This window comes from Onychostoma macrolepis, chromosome 01 (assembly GCF_012432095.1).
Source record: "Onychostoma macrolepis isolate SWU-2019 chromosome 01, ASM1243209v1, whole genome shotgun sequence".
NCBI lineage: Eukaryota > Metazoa > Chordata > Actinopteri > Cypriniformes > Cyprinidae > Onychostoma > Onychostoma macrolepis.
Window position 1 is genome coordinate 2,367,773 of NC_081155.1, and position 12,473 is coordinate 2,380,245.

The 12,473-nt window shown below is 37.6% G+C and overlaps 1 protein-coding gene across 1 annotated transcript; it reads left to right on the plus strand.

Annotated features, from left to right (window-relative positions):
• Nucleotides 1-61: 61 nt before the first annotated feature.
• On the plus strand, nt 62-8,880 carry LOC131539327 (microfibril-associated glycoprotein 4-like). Its single transcript, XM_058773886.1, has 9 exons — nt 62-321; nt 434-478; nt 725-805; nt 2,146-2,327; nt 2,741-3,758; nt 3,859-4,071; nt 4,152-4,248; nt 4,362-4,541; nt 8,333-8,880. Exons 5-9 carry the CDS (start codon nt 3,753-3,755, stop codon nt 8,584-8,586), a joined length of 750 nt encoding a protein of 249 aa, XP_058629869.1. The 5' UTR covers nt 62-321; nt 434-478; nt 725-805; nt 2,146-2,327; nt 2,741-3,752; the 3' UTR covers nt 8,587-8,880.
• The last annotated feature ends 3,593 nt before the right edge of the window (nt 8,881-12,473 follow it).

Below are 12,473 nucleotides of genomic sequence, written 5' to 3' on the forward strand. Positions count from 1 at the left end.
CGGGGTCAGCTTTATCGCAGGTATGTTTACACATACGAGGAATCTGTTTTCGTGACAGAAGCTTCCACAGTGCAACAGAATGACAGTGACAGAACAAAAAACACAGATAATAAAAAGAGAAATTAAAAATGAAACAATTAAATACGAAATAACAATATACAAATTGACAATTGTATGTACAGGTATATTATGTGTACGACCAATCTAAAATGGGTCTCATTCAAACGCTGCAGAGCGGGAGTTACCATGGATACTGGGCACAACACTCTAACTGACAAGCTGCAAGACTGCATCTCTCGCTGCTGTTTTCACCGTTTTCAGGTGAGTTTAGTCCCTAAAATCACACAAATATTACATACAACTGTTCCTGACACTTTTCTTACTTGTAATTGACACGCTTCTGTTGAATATTTACTTCATAAAAATGGTTTAGTGTCTTCGAAAAAGTCCGTTAGCATCTCAACTGTTTTCAGAGGAGGTATGCTAACTCTCTCTTATTTATCAAAGTTTTGACTTTTAATCACATGTTTATGTGTAGATGGGAGGTTTTGATAGCTTTGTAAAGGTTTTGTCAATGGGTTATTGGAATTAGGCTCATTTATTTAGCCTAAAATATGCGCTGTACTGTTAATCGGTGACTTCACTTAAGGGAGCTTGAATCTTAATCTAGTTAAAACGTGATATTGGCAAACAATTACTGATAAAAATTGTTCTGAGGTTTCAGGAGTAACACGTCTACAACAGATAAGCTCCAATATATATACATTTCTGAAGGAAGCTGCTGACAGAGATGTGGGAAACATAGGTAAACTGAGAAAGATTAAATAACTTTTTTAACATTATATCACTTCATATGCATTTTTTCATTATATATTTGCCTATATCATCATGCATCTGTTACACTTCTTTAATAAAGTTATTTTAAGAAGGTTTTGACATCCAAACATGAGCGGGTGATGTTAAAATGTATTTTATTTCTGATCAAACCTGGATTTTCAGCATCATTACTAGTAATAGTTTTACATGATTATTCAGAAATCATTCTAATATGCTGATTTACTGCTCAGGAAATATTCCTGATTCGTATTTTGTTTTGTGTTTGTGTGTGTATGTGTGTGTGTGTGTGTTTTTTTTCAGGTTTCCTTGATGAACATAAAGTTTAAAATGAACAGTGTTTATTTGAAACAAAAATATTTACTCTCACTTCTCATCAGTTTAATGCATCTTGCTAAATAAAAATATGAATTTCTTAAAAAACCTCACTGATTGCAAACTTTTGAGCAGTATTGTACACTACCATTTAAAGGTCTGGAGTCTATTTAACAGTGAGTCCTGAGAAAAAAAAAATAGTTTAGACTAAAATATTTATCAGCACATCTGTTTTTTATATTGATAATAATCAGAAATGTTTCTTGAGCAGCAAATCAACATATCAGATTTATTTTTGAAGGAACATGTGAAACTGAAGACTGGAGTAATGATGTTGAAAATTCAGCTTTGATCACAGCAATCAATTACAATTTTAACATATCCAATTAAAAAACAGTTCTCTTGAACTTAAATATAATTTCACAATGTTATAGTTTTACTGTTTTGTTTGTTTGTTTGTTTTTTACAATAAATGGAGCTGTGGTGAGTATGAGACTTCTTTCAAAGATGCAAAAAATCCCACTAACCCCAGACTTTTGAACAGTTGTGTAAATTACAGTTATGATGTTCCTCCCACTTCAATAAAACTGTGGCAAATGTAGACTGTGTCTGTTCCCTGAATACTGAGGACAAATTATATGCGAGGGATATAGAATAAAATATGATTGCAATTTAACCAAATTATAGCAAAGTAAGCTAAATAATGTCACAAAACTCTGGACTATTGATAGTACCCAGAATATCAAAGTCCAGTAAAGGAGGCAGAGATTTTTCACATTTTACTCTTAAACTCTCAAATAGCCTTCTGATAATGTTTGGGGCTCAGACACACTCTCTCTGTTTAAATATAGATAAAAAATACATATTTTAGCCAAGCGTTCACATAACAACTCATAACCTTGTACTCTAGTAATAAATGCACATGATCATTTTTTGCCGGAAATAATATGAACAGCATCTATGCTAATTCTTCTCCTTTTTGTTTCTATCTCTCAGGTTTCCATCCCAGTGTTACTACAGCTTGGATCCAGCCTCACTTGTGGTTACTTCGTTTCCAAACAGTTAAAATGACAGATAAATGCATACTCTGAAAGCGCTCCACAAGACGTGTGTGATTATATTACTGGATGCTCGAAATTGAACGGGAGAATGCACGTTTTAAACAGCTGATAGTACAGGTCAGTTAATCGCTGTTCTAATCTAATGCGCTGCTGCACTGTAAGTGCGTTCACACCAGATGCGACTTGCGTGAATAAAGCACTGTGTCATATACCATAGCTGTGCACAAGGTGTTCGAGTCTCAGCTCCAGACTTATTTGTTCATTAAAGACGTCATCAGTGACTAGTCGACTTCGACTTGACTTTCATCACATAAAAGTCGACTTTAAAAAATCGGAAGTCGTTCAACAACTATGAGTCACAGTCCCCACGGGCTGTTTAAAGGATCTGGTTGTTGTTTTTTTGTAACCTTAAAACATGCATTTTTTTTAAGCTGCTTTGATTGTAAAAAGCATTGTACCCTTACAAAACTTAATCATGTTTTTACTATAAAATACAGGCCTGACATTGGTCTCCTGTGACGTCATTGCAGGCATCATCTATGGCCTGGAGAAGAGAGACTTGTTTGTGAGGGGCCTATTGTGAACCCTCTTCCTCCATGTGGAGAAAAACTCCTCAGTCGGGTTACAGTAAAGAAAGGGGAGTATGGGGGTAAATACAAGGTGAGGCGTGAGACTCTGTGCGACATTAGGTCCCCAGTGAACGGATAATTGAAAGTATGGGATGTCTAGGATAATCAAATATCTAAATGAATATATAATCGATATTTGTGATCGGTTTTTAATTAGAAGTACAGTCTAAATTTAATGATCACTTGAAATCGGAGTCAGATTGAACATGGAGCTAGACTAAAATTGAAACTAAGTCCTGATAAATTCAGAAGCGCAAGTAAAAGACCGAATACGCATTAAACCTTCGACCAGGCCGCTGGATTACACTGTTTGTTTTAGCGGGTGGATCCTTACAATGTGAAAATTGGCCTGATCAAAGCCCGGCCCTAGAGGTGTAAAAAAGTCAAGGCCTGAAATGCAGGGCTCTAGCGTTCCCCTCGGTAGAAATCACATTTCCCCCTCACCCCCCAAGGAAAATCACATTTACTCCAGGAACACAACACTGAAAACTAATTAATAATAAACTTATTAAGCTTTTTATTCTAGGACTCTTACAAAACAATGTCAAACTGAGTGAGTGTCTTATGAAACATTAGTATTTCAACATTGTGCAGTGCAAGAGTGACTCAAGTGACAGATGTTACAGATGCTCTCACTGATAACCTTTAGACCATTGTGTAAAAAATAGATTTCAATATATTTGATCTATGTGGTAACACAGAGGAGTAGCCTGATCTGACAGATATTTAACTGAGTGTTTGTGACCCGTTGAAAAACATCACAACACAAACGGTGAGTTACTGTTTTATTCTCCAATTATTTACCTCACAAAACATTCAGACATTTATACAATGTTCAGATAACCATTCAGCAACATTGTTTTTTATTTTCTTCAAAGTTCTTCAAGCAAAGGCAAGATTGCAGTAAGAGAAGATGGCAGTAAGTTCATGTTGATCACACTTGAAGAGTTTTTCTTTCTAATGTTAATGTGATTTGATCATTATAAATGAGGATGATGATCAGTGGTGTCTCTCTGTAGATGACGGTGTTTTTCGCGGCTCTGCTCTCTGTTTTCATGGGGTTTATGGTGTCTGTTTCTGATGGATTCAAGCCGGTCGACTGTTCTGACCTTTATAACTCAGGACAAACAGTCAGTGGGATTTACTCCATCTATCCAACACATGACGTTCATGCCTGGGTTTACTGTCAGATGATCTCAGATGGGAACGATGAAGACAAAGGAGGATGGACGGTACGAATGTGACTTTAGATCATTAAACACACATCAGAACATTCATTATGAATAATTTATTCTGTATAAACCCATCACAGGTGATTCAGAGGAGAATGGATGGCAGTGTGAATTTCTATCGGCCGTGGAATCAGTACAAGAGAGGATTTGGGAATGTGGAGAGTGAATACTGGCTGAGTAAGATATGATGTTTTATTAACAAAGTTCGGGAGGAACACGTCAGATATTTGGGGGGAGGGGGGTACTCTGGCTTCAGGCCATTCCCGAGCACAGGGCCCTTCCCCGAACAGCACACCAATTACGCATTACTATCCTCCAGCTAATTATATGCAACAGGAAGGACATGCTGAGAGTGGATCTGGAGGACTTTCAAGGAAATAAAGCTTTCGCTCTGTACTCGTCTTTCTCTGTGGGGCCTGAAGCTGATGGGTATCGACTGCATGTTTCAGGATTCACTGATGGAGGAGCACGTAGGTGTTACAGTTTTTTTTTTGTTTTGGTTGAGTCTTCTTTGTTAACCTAGTGTAACAATTTAAACTGATCTTACTTTAAGTCTTATTGTTACCAAAGGGTTCTTTTTGGGTGATCTTGTTTTAAACAGCTTACCAACCATCAATTCAGTAAAACATGTGCAAAACATAAGACTCTCAGTGATCAATGCATGTATTAATAGACATATAAACTTCACACAAACATGGTTCAACCCCGCAGCACAATGAACAGCACAATGAAGGGTAAATAAGTAAATTTAGTCCAAAAGACAAGTGCTGTTATGAGTCCATGAGTCCTATAATGGCACAGATATCCAAATACCATCAGTCAGATTCCACAACAAAGAAGCAGTCCAAAAAATAAAAAAATAATCCCAGCAAAAATGAAGAAGGTGTAAAAGAGAAAAAAGTAAAAAAACAATCAGTCTCACCCACGTTATCTTCTCAGGGATTTCTGGATCCCACAGACAATGCTCCAGGAAAAAGGGAAACATAATCCACAAACGATCCTAGATAAAGAAAATGTTCTTGTTCACTGAAAAATAGGCCTCAACCCCCCCAATCAGCTAATCATCCAGTCAATGAGCTAGATAGATCATAAATCCATGGCACTGGCACTAGTGAGAGCAAGGCTTTTCCCAGCACCTTTGTTTGCCAGCCTCTCAGAGCATTTTGTTCACCAGGGGCCTCATTTATAAAGCGTGCGTACGCTCAGATTTGATCTTAGAGTGTGCGTACGCTTAAATCCACGCCAGCGCTTATATTTATAAAGACGGTCTTTGACGTGGAAAAGTGCTTAGGGTCACGTCAGGGTCTACGTGAGGAGCAGGATTCATGGGTGGCCAGGGTGAGAGGCACTACCTCCATGTCCCAGTCAATAAGCTATTCCTTGGAATCTAGCTCCAACAAAATTCCCACAGGCAGGGATGTAGGCAGGCTCCAGTAGGAGTTTACCTGGGCATTACAAACCGGATCTCGTGGCCAGGGGCGTCATGCACTCATTTTTTTAGGTGGCACGAGTTGGGGGTGGGGTCGTCATGTGACACACAGCAGGCAACAGCACTTATGTTTTATTTATTTTTTCCTTTATACTCTAAACATTCCCAAACGCATTAACTATATCATGAAATATCTTGATTCTCACCTTTATAGATTATGATCAAAGTAACCTAATAATGTAATCTATTAACTATGCATAAAAACCTGTCTGTTTATGGGTGGCATGCCATAACATTTTTTATACGACTGACTTTATATTTAATGTGAATTTAACATTGAAAGTTAATGTAACATGTTTTCTGGTCTTGTCCAGTCTTAAATCTGTTTTGGTCAGAAATACATTCTAGCATAGAGTAGGGCTGTCGCGATAACCGCAATATCGCAATACCGCGCTATTGATGAGCATAACCGCAGAGGAATGCAACAACCGCAGCAACCGTGATATTTCAGTATTTTCTTTTTCGTAAGGTTACGCCCTTCTTGTTTTACACTTCGTGCATGTGTACTGAATATTAGTAATGATAACAATGTGTATCATGCTGATTTGCACAGAGGCTCAGTAAATTTGCACTTAACAAGCCTAAACAGACAGCGAATGAGAGAGAGATCGACTGATCGCGTGCGATTACCTGCGTCTGTCCTTCAGGCCGAGTCATATGTGAAAACATGTTGTCATGTCCAAGGAAAGCGAAATCTGTCTTGGCATCGACGCTCTGCTGGTCAGCTGAGCCTTTAAAAGTGGCGCTCAAAGTTAAAATGATTTAAACAGCGTGTTTCATTACAAATCTCTGAATGAATCAGCGCTTTTGAACGTGTAGTTGAATGAACGGTTTAAAGGCTCACTCAAAGACAGTCTCTTGCCGCCACCTTGAGGCGAAACAATGAAGCTGCACTGACTGACAGCCGTCTAGAACACCCAGGTGAAATATCAACAGAAAAATGATCTTGTCAGTCAGATTCGAGGATCAGAACTAACTGTTATATATATATATATATATGTATATGTATATGTTATGTGGACCGTTATTTTGTCATTCTCTTCTCTTTACTTCACTTCCTGTTTCAACGCGATTTAGTTTCGGTTTTATTGGTTTCTGAATATGGCCTCCTTACATCGTAACACATATTTTATATATATATATATATATATATATATATATATATATGTGTGTGTATATATGTGTGCGCGGTAATACCGCATACCGCGCTATTGAGCCACTCAAAATTACCGCAAGGGAAATTCCTTAACCGCGACAGCCCTAGCATAGAGAAAATCTTGGAAATTGAGATAGAAAAAAACAGCTATTCAGTCAGAAAGAGGTATTCAGTCAGCGAGCGAGTGAAGAAAACGCCAACATTTTAGCGATGACTCATCTGAACGCCTCTGATTGGTCATTGCATTCATAAGCTCAACAGAATCGCGTGAGATTGGTTATAATGCACAGTGCTGTAAAAACGCGTCTGTATCTGGCTCAGCGCCAGCCAGCGAATGCAGATTTGAATTTAGCAGCTAATGATATGATGCGCTGAACGATTTAATCACGCTGGTGTGATTATATGAAATATAGAAAATATTAATCAGCTATTTTTTTCTCTTTTGGAAGCTGCATTCAAAATCCACTTGGTTCAAAAATCTGAGGGGGCACGTGCCCCCTCCCCTTAAATGGGCATGACGCCTCTGCTCGTGGCCCAATCTAACCCAAAACCCCTCCATAAGGGTAATGTTATCACAGATGGAAAGATGGCTTATGATAACTGATGATAACAGCGCAACCATCACCTAGATTCAGTATGCAGTCTTTGTGAGGAGTTATTAATCTAGAGTTTTTAATAATAGCTCTGTACAGTTGTTTATGAATGATTTTAAAAGCATGATAAGACAAACATTTTAAACTACAGTGTCATTTAAACACAAAGAGAGACATCAAGAATCGGTGTATGAATCTCAACAATGGTGACAATCAAAAGCTTCATGCTGCAGTGCATGCTGGGTACCTAGACTTTGTGCAGTGAGTGCACTTTGACCTCACATTAGTATGAGCTCACAGTGAGGACGCTGTGAGGTTACACTTTTAGCTCACTGTCACCTCACATTGTGACCTCATCACGAGTATCCTGTGAGCTCATGGTGACATCACTGTGAGATCAAATTGTTGACTGGGTGATGTGATAAGAGCTCGCTCGAGTACTGAGGAGCTAAGCCATTCAGGGCTTTATAAGTAAGTAACAAGATTTTAAAATCTATACGATGTTTGATAGGGAGCCAGTGCAGTGTTGACAGAACCGGGCTAATATGGTCATATTTCCTGGTTCTAGTAAGGACTCTAGCTGCTGCATTTTGGACCAACTGTAGTTTGTTGATCAAGCGTGCAGAACAACCACCCATATATTGAAAGATACAGTACAGCATACACAAATTAATCATATCTCATGCAATCACTCAATCAGAGTTTCAACCGTGGAAAGACGTCAATAAATCAGCTTGTGAACGTTGCATTTACTTCATATACCTGAAAATAAATAGCAGTTGTATATAGTACTTTGGGCTCTTGTTAATTTTAACCTCTACACAGTACACAGTACACATTACTCTTACAGTAATGTACCAAATTAGAGTGTTCCTTGTGTAGTTGACAACATTAGAGAATTTTTATTTATTATTATTTTTCAGAAAAAGATGATGTCAGATATCAGTGGAGAAATTTAGTATTATAAATGCTAAATAAGTCATAAGATCTTAATGTCCTCAATGATGCTCTTCCTCTCTGCAGGCGACTCTTTGTCTTACAATGATGGACAGAAGTTCTCCACCTTTGACAAGGACCAAGATTCCTCCAATAATAACTGTGCCAGACTGCATCTCGGGGCATTTTGGTACAATAACTGTCACGGTACAAACCCCAACGGTGTGTATTTATGGGGAAAAGATCCAACTTTTTTTGCCATTGGAGATGTTTGGCAAACTTGGAAGGGTTATGATGTCGGTATGAAATCCATCAGCATGAAGATCAAACATGTTTCTTAGAAATATTAGTGTTTTCAGGAACCAGTGTCTGATATTGTTTGTGCTATTTGACAAATGTGGTTTAAGGTTTTACTTTCCTCAATGTAAGTAAATCAGTGTTTATCTTTGTTTTTGGTCTTTTGATTTACTATTATATAAATGAATCATAAACTTATAAACTCCTTCATTGAAAGCATTATGTCTTTGTACATTATGTCAGATGTGATCTCATCAGAAATGAATAATTTTCTGAACAACAAATCACACCATAAACCGTGAAACAAATGCTTAAATAAAGTGGATAAATCATTAAGTTAAATAAATAAATTAAAAAAAATTTTGTCAGATAAATCTTTACAAAAGTGAAATACATTAGATAAATGTAATTTCTTGCCACACTGCTGCAAGTGGGTTTTAAAGGTACGGTCACATCTACAGTTGCTCAGCAAAATTTTGCAGGCAAAATCCGGTAATTTCAATAAGAATCTGAGTGAATTTGCCACACTGATGGAAATCTGCAGGGTTTGAAAGTGACTTCTATGGAAGCCCGTTTCTGCCATTGAATAAAAAAATAAAAAAAGGTAATTGTGAGATAAACATTTTATCTCACAATTCGGACATTTTTTCTCAAAATTTTGACTTTTTTCTCAGAACTGCGTGACGTAAACTCACAGTTGTGAGAATGAAAGTTGCAGTTACCTTTGTTTTTTTTTGTTTTTGTTCGTTCAGTGGTGGAAACCGGCTTCGGTGTGAACTGTGCTATACACTGCTACTCTATTGACAATAGAAAATTTCCTTTTTTTGTAGCTGCTGAGGGAAACTTTACTTAATGGATCTGTGTTTCAAACCTGGAAATGCGAGTTATCTCAAACAGAATATTAAACATGAACAGATCTCCTCCTATATTAAAACAGACAAACCAACTTAATTTCAACATTTACTTTCCTAACATAATCTGTATCAAAGCATGCAGGTAAAAATCATGTCACACTTACTCAATTTCTTTGTAATTTGTTGTTAAAGATTAATAATATTGATATGAAATATGTAATGATTGTAGTTATCAAAACTGTTCAGTATAATTTCTCCATTCTCAAATATTTTGATTGAAATTTAACATAAATATTAAGTACACTGAACAAAATTATAAACAACACTTTTATTTTTGCCCCCATTTTTCATGAGCTGAACTCAAAGATCTAAGACTTTTTCTATGTACACAAAAGGCCTATTTCTCTCAATTATTGTTCACAAATCTGTCTAAATCTGTGTTAGTGAGCACTTCTCCTTTTCCTTCGCATAGAGTTGATCAGGTTGTTGATTGTAGCCTGTGAGATGTTGGTCCACTCCTCTTCAATGGCTGTGCGAAGTTGCTGGACATTGGCAGGAACCAAACACTGCTCTCCATGATGGTGGCATCATTTTAACCAATAAAACATCAACATCTGATCCTCTGTGATTCTCAATAACAGCAGGTGTTCATCACTAATGCACAATCATCATTTAATTAGTCACTTAATTATCTCATTAACTTTAACTCTTTGAGGACTTGGGATTTGACTCGAGACTCGTTTGTGACTTGAAAGGAATGACTTGGTTCCTCCTCTGGTGAAATCAGCTGCTGAGTTCATGGGTGGAACAAAAATATGGCAGGACTTTTACTTTCTGACCCCTGGATTGTCCGCCTCTGCACTCGATCCACAACACTGACATCAGCAAACCACTCACCCACACGACGCCATACACGCTGTCTGTCATCTGCCCTGTACAGTGAAAACCAGGATTCATCCGTGAGGAGAACACCTCTCCAAAGTGCCAGACCCCATCGAGTGAGAGCATTTTCCCACTCAAGTCGGTTACGACGATGAACTGCAGTCAGGTCGAGACCCGATGAGGACGACGAGCATGCAGATGACCTTCCCTGAGACGGTTTCTGACAGTTTGTGTAGAAATTCTTTGGTTATGCAAACTGATTGTTGCAGCAGCTGTCCAGGTGGCTGGTCTCAGACGATCTTGGAGGTGAAGATGCTGGATGTGGAGGTCCTGGGCTGGTGTGGTTACACGTGGTCTGTGGTTGTGAGTCCGGTTGGATGTACTGCCAAATTCTCTGAAACGCCTTTGGAGACGGCTTATGGTAGCGAAATGAACATTCAATTCACGGGCAACAGCTCTGATGGACATTCCTGCAGTCAGCATGCAGTATTGCGATCACGGATAAAAATAAGCATGAAACCAAAATGTAAAAATGCAAGTAAAAATATATTGCACAAAATTTAAAAATGAAAGCAGATTTTTTCAGAATAGCAAACAATTGTCACAGATCGAAAGATAAGCGTAAATCAAAAATTTAATAACGCATTTTAAAAAATAAGCATAAATCAAAACTTTAAACACATTTAAAATCATATTGCACAAAACTGAAATATTACTGCATAATTATCCAACTTGCACACAAAATCATGTTTTCCTTGGTTATTTTTCTGTTTTTTTGTGCTCTCAGATATTTTCTGCTCATATTTTTATTTTTTGTATGCTTATGCTGTTTTTCCTTTCGCTCTTGTTTCCACATTCTGCGCTTGCTTTCCCAAATGTTGCAGTCAAGCGTCATCATTGGTCCACTAGTTCTTGATTGACAGCTCCTCCTCTAGCCAATCAGTCGAAGAGGGGTGGTGACCTCACTCCAGTGCACCTCATTAGCTGCCGATGCTCAGCGTTCACTTGTACAGGTGAAAATGGATTACTGTCAGCTGGAGTAACATCTTTCCATACAGGACACCGTTATATGTGTCCATCTGTCACTGCGTTGATGCTCTGAAACTTAATGAACAGATATATTTGTCTCTTGCTGTTCTTTCCTGCTGTTTCTTCACTATCCTGTCAAAATAAATACAAACAGCCAGTAAATAAATAATAAAGGAAGCAGGCATCATGTTAACATTCAGCTTGTGCCAAGAATCAAGGGTTTTGCAATATGAATTTCTTCTTTAACACAAAGGAGGAGCCTGATAATTTGACACACAGTAAAACCTCCAGTGTTAAATCAACACTCCCAGTGTATATATAATCCACACTCAGAGTGTTAAAAAAGTAACACTGAAGCAGTGTTAAAGTTAATGAGATAATTAGTTTAGTAATTGAGTGATGATTGAGCATTAATGAAGAACACCTGCTGTTAACAAACTGAATCACTGAAAGAAAGAGAAAGAAGAACAGAAAAAAGAGACAAGACGAGCAGAAATACAAGAACTACAACTGACTTCAGTCACAGCCTTAGATGAAATCAACACAAGATAAAAGAAGACATTAAATCTCTCAAGATCTCAGCAGAGGATGATTAAACAACTCCACAAACAGCATCACCAGCTTCACACGTTACTAACCAGACTGACTTTAGATGTTGATGTTTTAGTTTTGTTTGAATTACCATTATCGAGGTCAGTGTTTGCTTTAGTTGGGCTCTTGATCCTTGACTTAAAATATTACAATTCCTTTGGCTGCCATAACTGCGTGTTTGTTTAGACATGCTAGTTATGGCGAAAAGAAAAAAAGCCCAGCGAAAATGTGGTCAGTAGTTGGTTATGTTTATAAAGATGTAATCAGCGTATAGTGGCTTGAGTAACTGAATTAATTTGGAGTATAGTCACTGATAGATTTATTAGTTAACTTTGTTATTGAGATTCTGTACATAACGACCTGAAAGTTTAATCTGAAAGACTTTTGAAACTTATTCTGCACTGAAAATGTACTTTTCTTCATCACACAGACTTCAAGAATCAGCATATGAATCTCAATAATGGTGACAATCAACATAAAGCTCCATTTTGCAGTGCATTCTGGGAGCACCAATCAAAACTAATCCATGGCTCCCAGCATGCAATGCGACATGAATAAATTATGCAGTTGTTTTA